Source organism: Gordionus sp. m RMFG-2023, chromosome 3 (genome assembly GCF_954871325.1).
Source record: "Gordionus sp. m RMFG-2023 chromosome 3, tfGorSpeb1-WG-v2, whole genome shotgun sequence".
NCBI classification, from domain to species: domain Eukaryota; kingdom Metazoa; phylum Nematomorpha; class Gordioida; order Chordodea; family Parachordodidae; genus Gordionus; species Gordionus sp. m RMFG-2023.
Genome location: NC_088777.1, coordinates 37,660,316 through 37,684,560, shown reverse-complemented (window position 1 = coordinate 37,684,560; position 24,245 = coordinate 37,660,316). Strand labels below are relative to the sequence as shown.

At 25.9% G+C, this 24,245-nt stretch overlaps 1 protein-coding gene across 1 annotated transcript; it reads right to left on the bottom strand.

Moving 5' to 3' along the window:
- Positions 1-12,353: 12,353 nt before the first annotated feature.
- LOC135926250 (uncharacterized) lies at positions 12,354-14,081 on the bottom strand. The gene is made up of 3 exons (XM_065462053.1): positions 13,793-14,081; positions 12,728-12,857; positions 12,354-12,620 (listed from the first exon to the last, which is right to left on the bottom strand). Exons 1-3 carry the CDS (start codon positions 13,911-13,913, stop codon positions 12,503-12,505), a joined length of 369 nt encoding a protein of 122 aa, XP_065318125.1. The 5' UTR covers positions 13,914-14,081; the 3' UTR covers positions 12,354-12,502.
- Positions 14,082-24,245: the final 10,164 nt, after the last annotated feature.

Here is a 24,245-nt window from a genome sequence, read left to right as displayed (position 1 = left end):
TTTCTATTAATATTTTTTAAATATTATCCTTTTATTTTATATAAAAATATAAGATTAAATGAAATAATTCATAATATCAGAGTACTATGATTTTATAATTTAAAAAAAATTATTATAAAATCATAGCTTCAAATATATTGGTGACCATATTAGATTTGTAAAAAAAATTATGTTTTATATTTTCACTTCAATTATATTAGCGGCCATTTAAGATGTAAAAAAATTATTCATATATTGGCCACCATTTATAATTTGTAAAAGTTATTCATTATAGATTTCATCGCTTCAAAATGTTGACTGCCATTTAAGCTTGTAAAAGAATTAATAGATTTTATCGCTTTATATAAATTTTTTTTATTTAAATATTAAATATCTTAAAATACTAATGAAAACTCTTTGTTCTAACTTGATAAAACAAGATTTATTGACAAATTGAAGCAAGATTTATATTTTTTACTAATACAAATGTATAAAAATTTAGCCGAAAATATTTATTGTGCAAATAAAGACAACTTTTTCAGATAATATGAAATCGATATATATATTTCAATAATATATTTTATAAAATAATATTCAAAAATTCAGAATCACATCTCATCAAAATAAAGGCAAATTTCTGACTTACACTTCATAAGATAGTCAAATTTCTGATATTAAAGGAGAAAATTATGATTCATCAACCATTCTTGACGGACTATCTACTAGTTAATTAATTTTAAATTATTATATATTCTATTTATCTATATTTTATTTTGCAATTTAAGAAATATTATACAATAACGTTAACAATGAATATAGACTTTTTTGTAATCACTTGAATTTAAGCTTTTAATATATACACCCAAAAAAATAAAAATATATTTTAAAAAAGAAAAAAGCCTATTAAATAAACAAAAATTAAAGTCTGTATATAACTTAATGATCCATGTATAGGAATATAATTGGATAAGCTATTTCTAGGTTCTCTTTGCTGCAAGTAAAACTTCATTTTCTTGCCTGCTATTATAATTAGCTTTTTAAGGGCTAAAAGTCAAAATGGACTACAGATGTCTTAAACAGCCTGGATATTTTAAATTTTGTTCTCGTGGATTACTTGGTAGAAAAGGATCTGGCAAAACGATTTACACAATTATAGTCCTAAGCAATAATTTAACTTTGAAATTTATATTATAAAATCTTCATTATGAATTTTTAGAAGTAATTTAAAATATAAATACGGATAACAGAAATATAGATGAAAGAGAATGAGTAGATAATAACAAAATTTCACTCGATTATGATATTGTGGAATTTTCTTTTCCCAAATTTTTAAATATTTTGAACTTAATGTAAAAAAGAAACTAATGCTGTATTTGAATTTAGATGCAAAAAAATGTAGAAGGATAATATATTCTAATAAATCAAGCAGCACTCTAAAAAACATCCAAAGGTAATTCATAAATTTAATAAAATATAACTGTTTTAAACTTAGAATGCCAACACTCAATGAAATTGAAAAATATCTAAATAATTAGGTGTTAAAAGAGGCTACGCCCAATAAATCACATTTAATTCAGACTTAATTAATTAATACAACATCAGAACCAGGTGTTTCTCAAAAATTGAATGATAAAATCATGATCAATTTTATAATTGGTAAAGTTCCGTCTATTTCCTATGTTGATAATCCCTCATTTGTCAAACTTATTAAGACATTACCTCCTGGTAGCAGTATATATTTTCCAGAAGACATTGAATTCGTGGAGACCGCGGAGCACTCGTCCCAATCGATAAATTTTTATAGTAGCTATGCCTCATAAAAAAAGATATATTTATCTCATAAAGAAATAAAACGAGAAAAAATCATTAATTATTATATTATTCCTATATTGCTACGCTTTTCCTTTCTCGCTGGACCCATATAAAAAATGGATGGATTATTATATCTCATCTCAAATCAATGTTATAACCGAACTTCTAACGTTAGTGGAAAAATATCTGGTTTACAAACGCTTCTTCCTAATGAAGAATCTAGAGCAATCTATGCGCATTGTCATGTCATATAGTTAATTTTATGGTAAAATTCATTTTAAACTATTGCAATGTAGTTTTATAATTGTTTAATTTAATTTTTCATTTTATATATATAAATTTAACTTTATATAATATCATGTCCAAGTAATGTTTAAATGTCGATTCGTAGATTATATCGTATGACAATATTATGTTATGCATGTCATAAGCTGTCAATAATAATTATTGTGATTAGGTGTGCTGCGAGATTGGTCGAGCAGTCCTTTGTTGGTTTGTAAAATAAAACTTGGTGAGTTGATTCAAAATATGTTATGGTTAGCAGGGAATTAGACAAAGATTAAGAAAGTAATTTTAAAATTTTTATTTATTAAGTTTATTTAAAAAATATTTAACTAAAAATACAATATAATTTTTCTCTTTATATAGTTTTCAATATCAATTTATATAAAAAAATCTATTAAATAATTTATATCAAACTATTGAGTTAATATCATAAAATGAGTCCGTGAGGTTATTATTAAAGAATAAAAAAAAATCAATCTTTAAGGTTAATAATGAATTAATAGATAGCGAAAAATAAATATTAAAAAAATCAATCAGGACATCGCAACAATATAAATATGATTGTGTAAGTATTAATGAAAGATTTATTATCTTTTGTTTGAGATTCTCCCAAACGCATTGAGATATTTAGTTCCATGCAGATAAAAATGATTCAACTTCTTTAATGCTATTATGCCCTACATACTGATGTATGCGAATAATATGGCGAAATCATTAGAAAGCAATTATAAAATTAAATAATAAAACTTTTATTAGAAATACATTTCGTTGCTTGCGCAAAAAATTTATAACACCAACTAAAGCTTTTTGAATACTCTTTATTTCTTAAGATGATGATAACAATATTTGAGAGAGGTTTAAAATGCTGAAATCCAAAGTTCTTCATTATATATTTAAAATAATTTTGGATAAAAATTTTGATCTAAGTTCTAGATGCAATACGACAAAATGATAGTTTCGATATTATGTTTTGGAGAAAAGTGAATTTAAAGGCAAAGGAATTAAATTTAGAGGCGGAAAACGCCTTTAAGATTCGAAGCCTCCAATTTATCATTCCATCATTGGTCAGTTAATGAATATTATAGACAAATTTATTATGAAGTTTAAGATCATAAATTGAAAGTATTAAAAATTGTTTCAAGCAAACTTGTAAAATAAGGAAAAATTTTCAATTCAAAAATGGAAAGCATGTTTTATTATTCTTTGGAGATGATTTTGAGGGCATGACTAAAATACGCGCCCCGAAAACTATGCGCCCCCTATTAAAGAAGCTTAATTTAAATTATATTAATACAGAATCGTATTTAGCTTCATAAGATGAGTTAGAAAATATTGTTTTGATTTTAAAAAAATGTCAACATAGTAAAATTTTTAAAAATATTTAGTCAAAAAAGAAGAAATTAAGTGTTTTTTCAAACTCTCAATAAGTTATAAATAATTTATAAACTTAGTATTAACATTTTTTGATTCCTTTTAATAAGTTATATACGATTCTGGGTTCATTTTTTATACATTAAGCTTCTTTGATAGGGGACGCGTAGTTTAGTCATGTAAAAAAATAATTTTTTAAAAATTTTACTATGTTGCCATTGGTTTGAGGTAGAAGAAAATTTTCATAGCTTAAAATGATATTTACGAGAACAGACGTAATTCCCCTTTTCCCTCCCTGACTACTCCGATATACAGAATTTAATATGAATTCTGACTCTGACTCGCCATTTAATGAGGATAAATTCAAATGATTCAAAATGACGAAATAGAAATTGCACCATCCCTTTCTAAAAGTATTACCAAAACAATAGACTTAGATGTTAAATACCTTAGCCAAGCTCCAAAGAGTATTTTGGATTTCACATAGTGAAAACTGGTAGTATAGACAATATTAGCGTGAAGTGTTTCCTATGCAGTATTGTTAAACGGTTCAATTTAGGTTTATTTTTAAAAAATGACCGATTAAGATTTTCTCCAAAATAAGAGACATTTTGCTCATAGATGACAGAAAGGTTTGGACCTCTATTGAATCTTGAGGCTTAAATTATGCTATTTTGGCTAAAATTTTAATCAGGCCGTTTTTAAAAGTCGACTCAATTTATTCCGTTTTCCAACAATCTATGCCTTCCAAAAAAAGTATATTTCGCATCTAAGTCATCCACAGCCAAACTGGTAACGCATCTTTGTAAAATTATTTTCACATAATGTCTTAAATAATTATAAAATTTTAATTGGATGTACATGAAACAAGATTTTTGTTTAGCTAAATATTATAAAGAATTATCAATTAAAGTAAAATAACTTAATAATTAAAATTACTTTGACTACCTTCCCAAGGAATGATGATGTTCTTGTCATACATTATACTTAGTAGCAACATAAGATGCCAACAAGACTTTTTTTATAATTATGGTTATAAGAAAGCATATAACATTGCCATATGAAAATGCCAACCTGGAATTTAAAAATAAATCTGGCCCATCATTTGAACTAATTAAAGAGAAATTAAATTATTACTTCTTATTTAATATAATGCTGTTCACACCAAATGTTTTTTAAAATAGTTTATTATTAAAGGCAAACAAAAATTTACTAAGCCAGAATTTTTATAAAAATAATCAGTCCATATATATATATGATGTTCTGATATTTTATATAGGTGAAAATATATTCTATTCTCCGAATTATTTTCCAGGTAATTATATTTTTATAAAAATAAATTGTATATTTTCTAATTTTTTTTATATTTAAAATAAATAAAAAATGATGTGTTATATAAATGATTTATAAAGTGATTCTAATGGCTAGGCATAAATAAATACATAATCACTATAAAAGATTATGATTTGTTAACAATAATTGCGCAATGTCAGGTCTGAAGAGTAAGTTGTTCTAAGGTCGTGTCAACGCTCAGATTATCTTTAAATCTTATTTCTGTTTAGCCTAAGGTATACAACTTTTGAGCCATGACACCTTATTCTGGTTTGTTTTAAGCTTGTATAATAAATAAAGATTAGTTAATTGTTATTTATAATTTTTTTTGGTACAAATAAAACTAAGACGTGATCAATATAGCCTCTTCCTTTTTACGCTGCTTAAAGGAAACTATCATAGCGACCTAAATTATTAATCTATGAAAAATCTAAATTAATAATGAAAATATTCATTGACCCACAAAAATAAAAACATGAGGAAAAGACAAATTTGTCAAAACTTCGTGAGTCATAATGTATATATTTGCTGGAATTATTTTTAAGTTTCTTTAGAGGATATACTTACTAGAGCCCTCGTGACCCGATAAATTATGATACTATATTTTCTTCTTATTCTTCCTTCCCTCTTTGCTCTGATTGAATATTATAATTATAAAATGAATTTAAAAAGTGTGTAAAGTTTTTAAAAAAAATCAATAGATGGGAAATATTTTTTAATCATTTTAATATCATATTTTGTAATAAATATAAAAATAAAATGAATAAACATCAGTAAATTATTAAAGTTATTGGTGAATATTTAAATTAAATACATAACATTCAAATAAAAAATAAAATAAATATTTTGAGTTTGAGATTCCTTCCCTATGACCTTTTTTTTTAAATTCAGGCCACGCGACGGGCAGTCTTAGGCCAAAAATTTTTATTTTGGTAGACTATAGTTTTTACTATGGATTTTTTTTTATAAACCTTTTGTTTTAAGAAATATTTTGCTCATTTTTAAAAAAATATAATAAGTTATTTAATAAAAACATTATATTTAATAAATGAAGGCCCTTTGAACCATGATTTTTATTGTTTTCCTAATAATTTGACAAATAATCAAAGCGAGAGTATAATTATAATAAATTTATTTATATATTATTTTTTATCCACAATTTTAATAATAAAATAAATTATGTTTTTTGAAAATTATTATTATAATCTACGGACATCGTTTTGGATAGTGTTATTAAAATGTTGAACAACTCTTGATTATAACGTTAAATCGGTGACGACCTCCTTTATATTTGGCTTGAGGCCAATCTACTAAATCTAAGAAACTATCTTTTAGAGTAATGGAAGATTTTTTTCCTTTGTGTTTCTTTCGCATTACCAGTGAATCTTTCAATTGCTTGTATTCGGTCTAAGATTAATATTTGAAAATTTTTATTGTTATATTTTTATTATTTATCTATATTATTAACTAGTGCTGTAAAGTAATGTTGATCAAAGTAACATCGTTACTAACGGTATTGCTTTTTTGAGGAAAAAGAACGTCATTCATTACTTGTTTCAAGAGGTAACGGTTAACGCTTTTGTTTATGGCAATGTAAAATGTTATTAGTTATTTAAAATTTTTCTTAAAAAATATGTTTTTTATATATTGCTTTAAATTTTATAAATAATCTAAACCGAGTTTTAATTCAGATCATTCCCCAAAAGTTCATTTTTATTTTATCTATTACATTTTTGTTTTTGAATTTTATTCAATCAAAATTATTAATCTAAATTGAATCATTTAGATATGTTAATTTATATTCTCTAGTATTAAAATTTAGTTTATAAAGAATATATGTCAATAGTACTTATTTATTCAGATGAAGATAATATAACTCTACCTTGGTCCCATTATGAAACTTTTTTAACACCAATAAAGGAAGTTAATGCTCTATGTCTACTTTGTAAGCGTAGAATGTGTTTTAATTCAAATATTTGAACCATAAGAAATAAAAATTAGACTTTGCACATACCAGATTAACTTCTGTTAAAGGAAATAAAAAAATCGATAAGGATTCTGAATGCAGATACTTGAGATGATGGTCTAATAAGTTTTTTCAAAAATGAAGATCATTCTTTAAATATTTTTAAAATACCCCAATTAAATTTTTATTTAATAAATATAATACAACCCTCCTATCCTCTGCGGTAGAGCACTATGTGCTCTTGTTTATCTGATAAAAATTTTGAAAATAAAATGTGTAAAATGTTTTTAACTAACATAAAATTTAAGATTTAACAATTAAAAGATCTTATCTTATTATATATTATTTTTGTATAATCATATTATTTATTATCTACGGGGAAAAAAAATTAATAAAAAGAAAATTTATATAAAATATTTAGTATCTTTTAAAGTAACGTGTAACGTGCTACTTTATTTGAATAGAGAGTAACACTTTCTCTTTCAACAAGATAACGAGTAACGGTAATAACGTGATACTTTTTTCAAGTAATGGCACTATTATTACATAAGCGCAGCGAAGGGGGAGGGGGGAGGTCCGAGTGTTAGTAAATATCATTTATGCTAATAAAAAAAAACTCCTTTCCCCCTTCCCCCCAAAATTATATAATCTATCAATAATTTGAAAGAAAAAGATGTAAAAGTTAATAAAACTTTTTAATAATAATGACCATTAAAAGAAAGCATTTTAATAATTAAAAAAAGGCGAAAAAATGAAATTACTTAAAAAAATATATAATGACCAAAGATTTTTTACAGTAAGTGGACCAAAACACTTTCAATAAATTCATCATACGCATCTATCCCCTTCCTCCCCTTAGCATACATATGTTATTAAACATAAAGTAAATTCAAGTCAATTCTTTTCAAAATCATTTTTGAGTTAATTGGGAAACTAGGTTAAAGCTAGTCTGCCATAATTTTTGAGTCATTTTTTTGATTTTATATATTCGATAATAAAAAAAATTTATGTAACAAAGATAACTTACAACACTGAATCGCTTTTTTGGCATCAAACATTTCGTTTCTAATTTATTTTCGCGAAGAATCAATAAGCATAGTCGATAGGGATAATCGGGAAAAGAATATTTCAATCTCAAATATACCTTTAAAAATATATTTTTTAATATAATCAATTATGAATTAAAGTTGTTTAAATTTTTACTTTATTATTGGTTATCATATTTCCGATTTTATCCATTTTATTTACAAGTGGATATTAATAGGGTAAAAATTTTAACCATAAAAAGGTTAAAAAAAAAGACGTAAGGTGGAACCTTTTTTCAACATTCAATTACATTTATCTCAATAGGTTTCGTAGATTTCAAGGCTAAAATTTTGCACATACATTCTCACAAGTCACAACATCTTAAAAAAATATTCTGAAATAAAATTATTATTTCGGGATTACTAAAATTTTAAGATTCTTCTAAAAGTCATGATTTCTCTTTATAGATTTATATAAATGAAAAAATGCTTTTAGTAATAATCGGTCAGAAATGTCCTCAGCACAAAACCCGGTTAAAAGTACCGCTTTGTCTTAACCTCTAAGACCTTGGTTGTTATGACACTGCTACGCATTTTTTAATAATCAAATGCCATAAAAATATTCGAAAAATAATGGAATAATAAACAATAGCACATATAATATTATATTAACATCACTCCTTATTTCCAATTTGACATCAGGTACGTTACTCAATATGGATTTCAAGATGTGATAATTTAGCTCTGATATTGAACTGTTGAAATCAATATTCAATGATTTATTAGTTTTAATTGGAAGGAGATCATCGGTCACATCTAGCGGAAGGATCACATTTGCCCCTCTTCTTAGTAAGATAAATGCTTCGGGACTGTACATATAATTTTAAAAAAAATTATGTAAAATTTAAAAGTTAACAACTTATATGAAATATTTTATATAAAGTGCTGATTATTTGAAATATATTCCCTTTTCGCTTTAAAAATTCACTTATATAAATTTTTTATTGATTTTTTCTATCAATATGTTAATAGTTACGAACATTGGTTTATACTACTCGCGCGTATTATTTTTTGGTGATCATTTATATATGTAAAAAAAAATTAAAATGATGCGATAATTGAATAAAATACATAGCTATTAGTAATTTTACATGTCTTCGATTTTGGCTAATTCTGGCGAAATGTCTTTCGTCTTTAATATCATATCTTTATATACCACGCAACACAGCGAATGTGGATTAGTTTCTTTGCATTCTTATAATATACGTTGAAAAATGTTATTAAATTTTTAAATATTTTAAATACATTTATTTCAATTTTTCAGGAAGAAATTTTTTTAAAATAGCTGAGACCTGGACGAAAGTCAAAATGTTCTAAAAAAAATAAATCGGAGTGGGGCCTAACAAAGACTTTTTACAACATCCCTGAGCCAGGTCGATATTTATTAATAAATTTAAATTATATCCATTAATCGGAATCATATAAAAGAGTTTATTATTCATTTGTTGCTCATATTTCCAATTTTCCTTTAATGATTACCGTCTAAATTTTTCAAAATGACAAAAAATTTTGACAACAAGAAAATATTTATATGCATCTTTAATATAATTATTTACCAGGCTTAACTTTCTTCTTTTTTTTTGGTTTTTGAGCCTCGATTGTCCGATTTTTAAGAATTTCCATATCCTTAATGATTTTAAGCATATCGTCACTGTCAAAACCATCCGGATAAGAAGAATTTTTGGTTAACATGAAAGCCAATTGGACTCCAAATGGTAATTTGGTTACTTTTGATTTTTTTTTATTGTTATTCACGATGAGATTGCTGAGGGTAGTGGAGATACTTTTGGATATTGAATGATTGGGCCTTTGAGCTGATATACATATATCAAACAAGATGTAGATATATATTGAAAACCCCATAAAATCCATATCTAAGGATATCTGGCGTTAATTATAATTTAAATATTTTGTAAATGAATATTGGAATATATCAAGGAAGATTTATATAATTGTTAATTATTTATTTTTTTAAATATTGTCCTATATTATAATTAGTTTACTCGGATTAGGTATATTAATTAAAAAATTTCTATTAATATAGCTAAGCAAATATTGTAACATTTATAATCTGAATGACCTCTTTATAATGGAAAAAAAGTTTATTTAAATGACTTAAATGACCTTAGCCTAATTTTTGAAATTAATAAATCAAATTATTTAAGATAAAAATGATAGGTAAGATACAAAACCGTGTTTTTTGTTAATGGAGCAAAATAAATTTAGCGGCCATTTAAAAACCACCTACACTTAAGCTTTAAAACTAATTGTAATATAGAACTAGGTCGTCATTTAAAATGGTTTTCATGGATAAGTAGTTTAGTGGAGGAAGGTATGTAGGGGAAAATTTTTATTCTCTTAAAATGATATTTAAGAAAACAAGCAAATTTCCAAAGAGAGTGGGCAGGGGGGAATCCCCCCCCCCTCCCCCTTCACTTGCCTGCGCCTATGATACTATTTTAAATAGTATAATATTATGTTTTTGAGAATATTGTCATTAAAGATTCAATATTAAGGGAAGACAATTTAAGATGGTCTATTAATGGAAATATAATATGTCAAGCATAATATTAGTTATAATGTAGTATTAAACTCATCTAATGCTTTGTATAACATATTACAATTTATAATGCAATATCGTATGTCTAATTCTGACAACTATTATCAATAATTTAGTTAACATCACTTTTATAAGCAATATCCGAATTCTGAACATCGGCGGAATAAAAAATATAGTATATTTTATTTAAATGGTTTTCTTAAAAGATCATTTGCCTTAAATCAAATTAGAATGTCAAAAACGGTATATTCAAAACTATTAAATATCAACATAGAATTTCATAGAGAAACGAATGTGATAGAGAATTTTATATTGAAACTAATGTGATAGTTTTAATTTATAAATCTTTTGGAGGCTTATAACCCTATAAATTACGAGTAATATCAGTAATTATTTCAATGATTACCAAAGATATACAAGGTTTAGTAAATAGTTATATGTTAAGTTTTGAAAGTAATATTGAAATATTAAAGTTTAAGTTAATATAATCAGGCAAATTTAAGTAAATTAAAGATTGGATCTTTTAAAACAAATGTGAATTCAGCCTAACAAATTAATTAAGCACGGTATACTTTCTTTTAATTTACAAAAATTCTTCAATATTTTTTGTTTTAAAAGTGACAAAACAAAATAATCAAAAATACAAAATCTTTTTTAAATCTATATTTTTATATGTAGAAATAAATATGTTTTAAAAAACCCGCACTGTTATTTCTTTTGCTCCCCTTTTTATTTTCTACTAAATTTAATCTAATATTATATAATATGCAAAACGTAAAGATCAAACTTTATCTAATATTTCACCAAATATTATTTGAAATAATATAAAAAAAATACACAAATGAAATATCAACAAATAAAACATCTTCCTTTACGGGAGTTTTCCGAAAGATAATCATATCCTATTTCTCTATAACCAAATTCCTTTTCAATATTAATTTTAAGCCCATACTCTTTTATTCCTTCCCTTTAATTGACATAAATTTAAGAGCCCTTATTATCCTCTTAGAATATTCTCAATTCTTAACTGACACTATAGAAGTCCCTTCTAATTTTATTTAAGATTATTCCCCCTGATTAGCCACAATTCTCCTAATTGGTTGTTTATATCTTCCATCTCCATTAAATATGATCTGTTTCTCCGAAGATTCCTCTTTAATTTGGACTCTGTGACACCTACATGAACCCTTAATGTATTTTTCATAATTATTTCTTATTCTTATCCTTCTTTATATCATCAAATTCACAAAACTGATAAAATTGTCCTTAGCTTATTCATGACAGCGTAAATTGCTTTACATTTTATATGTTAAACATGAATGAAGATTGGATGTTGGTAATTTCCCCCAAAAATAAAAAAAATATGTTTTCCTTTTAGGAACCCTCAAATTTTCTAAAACCGTGAGACCATTCTTCACCAAGTGGTCTACCGACCTGTGATACACGACTAATGGAGGTTCCTATTCTATTTTCATTGTTCTTGTATGTTACTCTTGTCAATTTGACAGTTGTACCGCAAAAATTTTGGGTCCTGAAATAATCTTATTGTTCCCCCTAATAATTGAAGACCAATTTATCTGCAAAATTATAGCACCCCCCCCCCTTTTTCCTATCACCCTTTGCGAGAGTCTTTTTTACGCATTTAAGTATTAACAAGTTAGAATTTAAAAAAATATGACAAGTATTCGTATTTTACATAATGCACTTAGTGTGGTAACTAATTTAAATATTATATTAGTTTTACAATAACATGACAACCTAACTCTTCCAATTAAATTACATTATTAATTACATGCTCCTGCGTGAGAACCCTTACATGATACTATTATCTCAATATATTATTATATTTGTTAGCTTTGTTTACGAAGAAGGAAAACGAACAAAAAAATGAAAGTCATCATTTTCAAAAATATAATATTTTTATCACCATTTCGATTTTTATTTAATTTTTATTTTTATCACTAAAATTTTTTTATTTTTTCAAATTTTGCTTCCAAAAATAATGAGTAATATCATAATATTAAATATAATACAATCTGTCAAATTAAATAATAATTAATTTGTTGCTAGAATATGTTTGCTCCAGTTCAAAAATAATAAATTATACAAATATCAAATAAAGTTAATATTGGTATTTTGTGATGACATGACGCTGCAGGGGCGTGGACAACAATCCGGATACAAAGCTTTTTTATCAACAGTAACACAAGGTGACGAGAATGTTCCACACCTTAAAATGTAAATAGTTTATAAGTAAAATGAATATAATAGAATATAAATTTTCTTCTTTCCTTCCCTATCCCTTCCTGACACATATTAAAAATGTTTGTGATATACGTGTGGCATTCCATATTCGTTTCAAGACCATATGATGAGCACATACATTTCATACAAGGTTGATCACATTTCCATTCATCACCTGGGCTCAAAGTAAAACTTAAGTTTAAGGCATTCATTGAACATTTGCCTAAATAAAATATGAAAAAAAATTAGCGAAATACATGATGCGTAGTAGCAGAGCCCAGAAACTTCTACTCTGTGGGAGGGGGCGTGGGTAGGATGTAATAACATCTTTGAAATTGGAGTGGAGTAACTAGTCATAAAGACTATTTTGGATTTCCTCTTTTTGCTAATTTTAATTTTGTAAGAGTTAGTTGGGGGGGGGGGTTATCAGAGGGTTGGCTTGGGGAGGGGGGGGAGTATAGATGTCCCTAGCAGAAGAGCCTGCAGGAATTTTTTGAGGACAAAAAATATTTATATGTGGCAAAATGATCTTTTATATTAAAAAAGACGCAATGTGGCTACACTATTTACTAAAAAAACTTCATAACCTTTTATTAATATTTTTTCATCATTTATTAGTATATTAGACGTTTATATCTCAGAATTTATTTTACATTCTAGTAAAAGGGTAAATATTGTTGATTGGCAAAATATTATAGTAAGAAATAGGGTTATGCAAAAATTAAGATTGCTATTCTTAAAAGAGTGCATTCCAAAATAACATGAATAAAAATTTTTATACTCCAGATTTAAGGTCCTTATGCAGAGATAGTTATTGGGATTAATAATGCTACTGCTATAACGGCTTTAGCCAGTCTCCCCTATAATGTAGAATAACGTAACCCTCTAAATCTTCAAAAAACTCATAAGTTTAGAAATTTGTTGCGTTCATCTTTCTTAATTTAAACCCCTTTTTTTTTAGAAAAAATAATAGAAAATTAAGAAGATATTATAATCTAAAATTAGTAAAAAGAAAGAAATCCATATCCAATTTTACATTTTAGAAAAAGGAAAGTAGAAAAGAGAATAAATAAGAAAGAAATATTAGTTTAAAAAATTAATTAAAAATTTTAAAAATTAGTATGCTTAAAATTTTGTAATATATTAATTCTGGCTTACTAGTATTAAAAGACCTTACACTAAAGGTGGCTCCTTGAACATTATGGGTTGGCCATATTATGACACATACCAATACCAAACTCATGACCAGAATAGATTGAATATTATTTAATTGAGACATCTTTGAGATTTGCAATTTTATATAATAATTAATTATGTTATTTCAAATTTATAAAATATTTCAAATTAATTATAATAAAATGTACGAACAATTTTATATTTATTTCAAATTTTCGGATTAATATTGTTTTTTTAATCGAATGCCGGAGGAGTCATAATGATAAGATATATTTTTTTAAAGTTATTTATTAAAGATCTCCATCTCATATAAATTTTTTTTAACAGGTGTAAAATTTAAAAAAATATTTTATTTAGAAAAGAAAAAAATGACAATAAATTTTTTTTTATTTATAAAAATAAACAAAATGTGTAATGATAATGACTCTGTTACAGCTACTTAACCAGTTTACAGTAAGAGCTTATGCAATTTACAAACTAGGCTAGGCAATTGAATGAGTTCCGAAATATTTAATATTTTTGATAATTTTTAGATTGCATTTCTTTTCCTTTTTTGCTAGTTTTAGATTGGATTACTTTTTCCTGCTAAATTTTTTTCACACTGCTAGCTAATATACAAACTAGATAGAGGCTTAGCTATCATACAAACTATACAATTATACTAGATGCTTTTTTATAAATAAATTGGCTAATTTTTGTTTTATAACCTTTTTCAAGTTTTGGAGTATTTTATGTTTTTTAATTTTAAATCTGATTTTTCTCTTATTTAATATACTATGCATATTTTCCTCAAATTTTTTTAAAAATTTGTTTGCATTTTTTATCCATTTTTACTTTAAGTTTTTAAAGATTTCTTGGCCTGATATATCTAAATTTTACTTGATCATCTACTTTATTAGACATATTTTTTTACATTTATACCCCCCCCCCCCCCTTCTCCATTTCCCCAATGCAATGATTTAACTATCTATTTCATTTTTTAAAGTTATTTAACAATACAATGCTTAGGCAATTTACTCGTACATTCCTTAGATTTATTTTCGATATAGATTAGAAAATAAAAATTTTTAAACTATCCAAAAATAATTTAGATCAGTGTTGTGTTTTAACTAGTTTATAATAGTTATTATGTCTTTGTTCTAGTGATATGTTTTTATATTACCATTTATATTTTTGTTTTTCTTTGTTCAATTAGAAGTGATGTGTTTTTCTCATTATCATGTATATCTTTTTTTTCTTTGTTCACGTATACCAAGCTTGTTTTGATTTCATCCTCAAAACTGGTTCTAGCCAGTTTTCGAGATGGACTTGGATTATTAACATTCTTTTTTTTATTATTTAATTTATCTATATAAAGACCACCAAAAAAATGTAAACGATGTGATTTTTTTTATGAAAGATTGATTAATTTCTTTTTTGTAACTATTAAAAATAAATTTGTTTTACCATATTTACACTACGTTGTCCGCGTGATCCCATGACAAAATCGATACCCAAACCCGGCCCCCTGGATCCCATTATCGACCATCCTGGACCCCCGATCACTGTGTTTTCCCCACTCTGACGGTGGGACCCGTCGGTCGGAATTCAACAATCAGCTAAGTCGAATTTTTTTCTTGTATATTTTTATAATACTTTGAGCCGTCTCAAGACCATAAAATCTATCCTTGATTAATAAAAACTATTTAAAAAATGTGATAAAACACGAAAAAATAAGTGTGAAGAATACATAAAATGTTATGAAAAATTAAGTATATTTTTTAAAATAAAATACTCAAAAATTGGCGGAAATAAATATAAAAGTAAATGAGAATGGGAGAACGAATCGAAATATTCCAAATATTTTTTGATCCTAAAGATATAAAGGGACCATAACAATGTGTCCTAAAATACAAAGGGAACCTAATCTTTATTCTGGATCCCAAAAGATATAAAGGAAACCAATTACAATGTGAATGCAATATTTGTCCTTAAAAAATAAAGTTATCTACTTCAAATCAATGATAGTCTACAACAGCCAGAGGCGAATCTGGGATTTTATTTCGAAGAAGTGTGGAGTCAAATTTCTAAAAAATAGGAGTTTTATTGTTAATATCCAAAAATATTCATAATTTTGGGAGAACAGATTTTAATAAATGATTATTTAATTAAAATAATTTTAGAAAATCAAATTATGTATAGGAAAAAATATATTACAAAATAAAATTGTAATATATCCATAAAATATTATTGAAGGAAAAAGCATCAGGAAAATCATTGTTACGTTTATGCACTCAATAATCAGGAATTAATTTAGATTTTATTTAAATTTGATAAAAATGCATAAAACTTTGCAGAAATATCTAGTTTATCATAGAACAATATCTAAGATTTTTTAGTAATAAAGAATCTACCCCTTCATAGCAAAGGGGGAAAAAAGACAAGAAACCCCAATTTTGATATGCTATATCTTAGAAATAAAATTATTTATAGCTTTCATATTTTAAACATATATTAAATAAATTCTAATGTGACTTTAACTACGATTTTATCGTTATTTTAAAATTTTTTGATAGCTTTTGCCAAGAGAGTCAAAATGGAATAATTTTAAAATGTTACAAAATGATATAAAAAAAATATGTAAATAAAATTATGATGTAAAGTGTTTATCTAAGGTTCAAATATCAATATATTTATAATAAAAATGATATATAAAAGTGATTTATGCTTAATAGGTAAAAAATTTCATTGATATTGTTATAATTGTTGAAAAAAAGAAGAAATAAATTTAATATAATACATAAAATGTCAGTTATTTTCTGACAGGGGAATTAAGTTTTCCTTGGGGGAAGAAGTGGAGATGATGATCACATGGGGTTTTATTGTTAGGAAAAAGCCATTAGTTGGAGATTTGAAGATATTGGATTAATGGTAGAAGATGTCAGCTGTGGACCTTTGGGGAATGAAGAATTGGATAATTATGATTTATTATATTATATTATTTTTAATGGATAGATTGTTGTTGTTTTATTATGGATAAAGATAATTTTGAATAAATGGGTTATGTTAAATATGGATCGTCGTTAATGGTCAATGTTATATAATTGAGAGTAAAAGGCATTTTTGTTATATTTAAGTTAACTTGTAAAAGTGGTGCCGTGACCAGGATCGACAACATATGGATTTAGGTACACAACGCATAAGTACTAATCACTGTACAGGGGTAAGTGAGATTAAGGGGTGAGTTTAAGGATTTCTATACTTTTATTAAAAGGTGTAAGATAGAAAGTATGTAATGAGTATTAGGCAGAAATATGGAAATAAGATCAGGAATTTAAGACAGTAATATTTGGTATATTATCTTATGTGTAGATGTATATGGTACATCCAATTTTGATTATTATTTGATATGCCTTAAGACTCATTGAATGGTGTTATAGGTATTCCGTCATAGGAAGATAAAAGACCTCATGATCAGTAGGACAGAAAGGATTGCTAAATATTTAAATATTTGAAATTTAGGAAAATATATATGGAAATAGACTTTTGTAATAAAGTGTATATTACAATTATGCATTTTGGGGTTTTAAAGGTATGGACATGTGTGGGATCATTTATTGTTAATTAATGTTAATATAATGTATTTGTAATTTAGTTTCAATTAAGGTTGATATGTTATTAAAGGATCTATTGAGGGTGAGTTAATGTTGTTTATTTTGAAGTAATTAACCATTTTTATGAAATAGGGTGTAATGTGAATTACACATACGATATATTTAATTATGAATGATAATATTTATTTTGATTTAGTGTCTGCATTTAGTATATATATAAATTGGATAGGAATTTATATGATATATCAGATGATGTATTTAGTATATATATAAATTGGATAGGAATTTATATGATATATCAGATGATGTATAATATTTTTTTTTTCCAAATTATGAAATCTTTATATTTAATATATATTTTTTTTTTTAAATTTGCAAAAAATAATTTAATTGATAAATTAAAAAATAAAAGTAATATGATATCCTTAAGTACAGATTTATGGACTGCTAATAATAGCACGTCCTACTGTGCTATTACTTTCCATTATATTGATAACAATTGGGATATTGTAAATAGGATTTTAGATATTATTTTGTTTCCTCACCCACACACTGGAGATAATATCTGCAAAATTGTTTTATCATCATTATAAGATTTTAAATTAAGTGATAAAATAATATCAATAACATCAAATGAGATCAAGGCAGTACAACTGCTGCAAGAGTATTATCAAACCCATTACTCGAAATGGGCATCGCTGCATGGCCCACATCATTAATTTAATAGTAAAGGTGGGCCTTCATTTTTTTGAGGCGAAATTGGAAAAAATAGAAAATATAGTTAATAAATTACATAGCTCACCCAAATTTATGCAATCTTATAAAGCCATATGTTGGGCTACATTAATACCTTTAGCTGTTACAAGATGGAACAGCAAGTACCTCATGATATCCGAAATTAATAAGGTAATAATTATTATTGTATATTTTATTCTTTTTCTTAATATTTATCTATCTAGAATATTGATCCAATTCATGAACTGAGCGATCAAGGTATAATAGGGGAGGATATTACCCCAACTTCTGATGAATACTCGTTCTTCCTAGAGTTGGAAGAATTTCTTCTACCCTTTTATCAAATAACAGTAGAAATATCCACTCATTCTCCCACAATCGGGATGACCCTTTTATTCTTCAATGATATATTGGAGAATTTAAAAAATCATACCGTGGCATATTCAAATTTGTCAATAAAAGAAGCAGCCACTATTATGTTAAAGAAAGCTGAAGAATATAGTCATAATATATTCACTCCATATAATTACGCAGCGTTGTTACTTGATCCTAGGATCAAAAATACCCTAATTACAAATCTAAAGGATGACGTTGCAGATAAATATTTAGATATATTTAAAATAAACTTTGCAAAATATACGTCAGAGCCAGATGTGTATAATTTTGATAATAATAACAATATCTCGAATTCTAAAACTATTTCAATATTGCAGGGATTGAAAAAAGGGTATATTTGTTAAATGTTCTATTATAAATCCATAATCTTTGATATTTTAAATTTATCCATATTTAGAAAAGGAGCATCAAATGGCACTAATGATAATAATCAATTAACGACATACCTCAATGAACCACTCGCGCCCGAAATCACAAATATATTAGATTGGTGGAGAGGAAATGCTGATCGTTTTCCTCATTTAGCAATGATGGCCAGGGACTATTTATGCCAACAGACAACATCAGTGGCATCGGAAAGAGCTTTTTCTTTGGCCGGAAATATTATAACTAAACTGAGGAACAGGATGGCCCCATCGACGCTAAAGCAATGCATGTCTATTCGTGATGAAATATGGCAATAATTTCTCAGGTGTTACAGTATATGGAATCATATTTTTAATAAACATACATCAATTAGAGAGGTAAGAATAGAAATATAAAATATCACTTATTTATAAATTTATTTAAGCAAAATATCTATAATAAATATTTATGTTAATAGGTTATTTTGAGTTCAATTTATTATTCGTGTTGTTAAAAGTCTCAAATGCAGTCAATTTAAAAACATAAATTGAAATTTAGCTAAGTGCAGGCACGCGAATATTTATTTGGTTAAATTCGCCCCGTTTTAAAACATTAAGTATCATGCATGTCATATAATAATATTATTTATCTCAATAAAATTCTTAATATTTACATATATGTTAAAATATTATTTGAAGCGGGGCTTTATGTATGTTCTCTCTACCGTGCAAAACTCACTCGTAATAGGAATATGACAATTTTATATAACGGAATACGAATTTTTAACATAATATTTTATATGCGTTTGGATTGGAGAATATATATATATTTTAAATGTATATTATATAATTTTTTATTTCATTATATTTATCATAATACTATAATTATATATATTTGTTTAAATATAAATTATAATAAAATATCACATTATGCGATTATTAAGATTTTATGTTAACCATGAAAAAATAATTTCTCATAAAAAATATATATCAAAATTTATAATATCATAAGTTTGTCAATTGTCACCTAGATACTAAATACTTAGCGGTTACTTTGTCAAAATATATCTGTTTTATTTTTTTTATCTTGACGGATGGCCAGTATATCAATAAAATAACTTACTTAATTAATTTCTTCCGACGACAAAATTTTCAGTTATCGGCACTTTGGAATTATAAATGCTGAAATCTCATGGAGGACATTTTTTTAATCTTTACTTAAATGATATTAAATAAAAAAATTATTATCATGAAAAATAATAATTTTTTGGAAAAAAACAGATGGAAGGGGGAATGGAAATATAGTTTTTATTTTTTAATAAGGATAAATATTTATAAATCAAAAAAACGGATGTGAAAGAAAGTTATTAATAGTAGAAATATTAAAAATATATTCTTATTTTTTAAACAATAATTAGAATTAATTGTTTATAATTATTTAAATTATATTCTAGTTAAATTTACAACAACAGGTCTTTTTAAAAGGAAATCAAAAAAATCCTACTATTTATAGTAGGATGCCCTTGGTTGGTAAATTTACTAAAAATAAAATGTTAAAATATATTCATAAACACAATAGAGTTTATCGTAAGTCATAATCAGTTTTGTCAGTCAATATTTTGCTTTGATAATAATATTCCTGACTCCTCAGGACTACCTATATTATTATTTTGGATAAAAATATTCCTGCCCCTTCTAAGCCCTATACATTAGCCTACAGTACAAAGTAGAGAGGGAACGCCTGATCTCCTAATGAATAAATCTTACATATAATTTTGGGGAAAAAAATAAATGGGGTTTTGTGCCGGGAATATCAAATATGATATAATAAAATATATATTTATTAAATAATGTGAACAGGGTTTCCAGGTCAAAATTTTCAAATTGCGGATAAATAGTGCCATGTTAAAAATATTCCTGTGCCATCCTAGACCGCCCACTTTGAATAATAATTTAGATTACAATCAAGATATAATTAAATTCCCTTTTATTTGACGCCCATATCAATATTTTACATTGTTAAAAATATTTCTGACCTCATAAGACCTAGTAGACCCGCCTAATTAGAATATTAATAATAAGTATTAAAGTCAAAATTTAATTAAAACACCTTTTATTTGACGCCCATAATATCAATATCATCATGTTGTTAAAAATATTCATAACCTCTTGGACCCACCCATCTAGAATAATAATTATGATTACTAGTAGACTACAGTATATAATTCACACACCTAGCCCTATTAGCCTATCGAGACCGAGAGGGATGAATAAATATTATGTATACTTTTCTACTAAGTTCAAAAAAAAGTTAAAAATAAATGGGTTTTTGTGCCGGGTCTGAACTCCGGGTCTGTGCTCAGGGTTCTTGCTGAGAGCAGGCATGAGCACAAAATTGTAAATTTTACGACCAAGCAAATTCCTGTGCTTGACATTTGTTGAAATAGGAATGTTGTAATTATGAGTATATGATAGAGATATGGTGATTGATGTTGGAGTGTTTTGTATTTTTTTTAAAATTAATAATGTTTTTTTTTTATTATTATGTATGAAGGAAAAGGGAAAAAAAGTGATGATTTTAATGAAAAAAGTTTTTGATTTTTGATTGTAAATTAAACAAAAGAATTATATTTTTCTACGAAAGTTTTTGGATTTAATTGTAAATTAAATAAAAGAATTATATTTTATACGAAAGTTTTGAATTTATTTTAAATTGAATAAAAAATTATTGTTTTTGTACGAAGAATTATTCTATTGGAATTCTGCCCATGGAACCATAAATTCCACATTTCATTGCATTCTAACTAAAATATATAATAATTATACCTAATTATTGTCCAATTCGTCGAGTTTCTTTTGAATGGCGAGATGATATAGAAAAAGAGTTAAACAGATGGGAGCAGAAGGGAATTATAGCGTCAGTGGATAATAGTAATTGGGCGACACCGCTAGTACCCATTAGAAAACCCAATGGTACTCTGCGTTTATGTGCTGATTTTCGGATCACGATAAATCAATGGGTGCAGGAGATCAAGTTTCCGCTGCCGCGAATCGATGAAATTTTAGCTAGTCTAAAAGGGGCCAGGTATTTTTCAAAGGTGGATTTTGCCAATGCATATTTACAGTTAAAAGTTAGCGAAGAGACCAGTAAACTGTTGAGTATAACGACGCAAAAGGGATTGTTCAACTTTAAGGGGTTACCATTCGGGTTAAGTGTATCGGCGCCAATTTTTCAAAGAGCAATGAATTCAATTTTTCAAGGAATGGAGGGAATTTTTTATTATATGGATGACCTTTTGATTAGTAGGAGGTCCATGGAAGAACATAATAAAGATTAGAGAAGGTATTACAACTTATCAAGATGAGGGGATTGCATGCAAATAGAGAAAAGAGTATATTTGGAGTCACCAGGGTAATATATTTAGGACATAATAAACCTACAATAAATATTATGAATAATATAAAATAATTCATTTATTAATTTTTCTTTATAAAAATATTTAATAAAATTGAAAAATCTAAAGGTCTTAATTAATGATTGTGTCATCATAATTTGAATAAATAACTGGTTGAAATGACAATGAATTGTTCTTGCTCAAGGTGAACTATAATAAATAAAATAATTATCTTATAGAAATAGTCCGATATAATTTATAATTATGTTATGTATTTAAATGAATATAATGTTAATTTAATTAAGAGAATAGGGAATTCTACCTCAAGGGAATATAGTCCAGTCAAGATAAAATATTCCTATCCTAATTCCTAAAATTAAGTAACATAAACACATGGTTATGATGTGTTATTGTTGGAAACATATTAGAAGGAAATTGACTAGACATGTTTTTTGAAAAAAAAATTTAGATTTAATTTTAAAAATAATCAATGACTGTTTCACAAATTTATTATTTATAAATTAAAAACGTTAAATTTATTGCAGGAGAAATTTTAAAATTGCGGGAGATGTATGCGTTTTAACCTAGAAATTGCGGGAGGGTCTTGCTGAAGCAGAGTTTTTTTATATATAATACTTGTTATAATTATAATTAATTTTAATTGGGCATGAATTTATTTGAGGGCTGAGCTCCCAAATCACCCACCCCACTCTTTAATTAAGGTTCTTTTGCATATCTTAATTAATTTCTAAGTGAAAGTAACTAGCTATAAAAATAACTTATTTCAAAGTTTAAAAATTGAAAAATGGGAACAAATATCCTAAGTAAGAAGAAGTTATGTTAATTTTTAAAAAGGAGTTATTAATAAACATTACTTTCCGAGATAAATTTTTGAAAAATAGGAACAAATGGTAAATACTTTTAATAAATGACTAATCGTAACAAAATTTTACAAAAGTGGAATTTAATCCTGAATTATAAATTAGAGATATGAGATTATTTGCCCATAGAATTTTATTTTAAAAATAATGTTAGTTTAAATTTAATCCGATCTTCACATTTACCCATAGAATTTGGGTAAAAAAATGTCAGTTTTAATTTAGTCAACGAGGCAAATCGTTTTAAGTAAAAAAAATGGTTTTCTAAAAAATCTCTTTATTAATTGTTTCTTCCTTCCGTTGATTTAATATTATTTATCAATTTAGCATAGTTAATGATATATCCATTTTATTGCGGCCGGTGCAAATTTTTTTTAGCAGCCTCATTAAAAATTGAGTTTTCTTAAGTTTCTTTCGAAATTTTCCGATATTGTGTTGCAAAAAAAACAGAAAGCATGATATAACAAACCTCCCACTCGGCTCTGCCTGAATATTTGTTATAAACAAATTAAAATTAAATGGTATAGGTTTTGTGGCCCAATTTGTGTCGATTTTTAAAAACGGCCCGATTAAGATTTTAAACTAAAATAATATTATGTAAGCAAGGATTTGGCTCATAAATGATAGAAAGGTATTGACCTCTATTTGCCAAATTTCGATATATATATATATTATTTTAGAACTTAATCAGGCCGTTTTTAAAAATCGAAATAAATCGGGCTTTTTAACATCACTAATTGTATAAATCCTTATTTTCTGTTTTAACATAAGTTAAAAACTATTCTATTTACAATTTCAGTTTGACTTAGTTTTCAGCAAAAACATAGGTAATTTCACTCTATAAATTCTAAATTAATTGTCATTAAATATTGCGCTATAATCTCTATTCAAGAATATTATGCAAAACTATCCACTTAATATCCAGTATATATATATATGTCAATCGATTTTATTCAATAAAGAGTAGTGCTTATTATAACTACTATATATTCAGTAAATAACTAATATTATTTTTTTATATTAGGTACTATGAGTTATGCTTATGGGTAACATAAGATAATAATATAAAATTTTAAACAAAAAAATGGAATCTA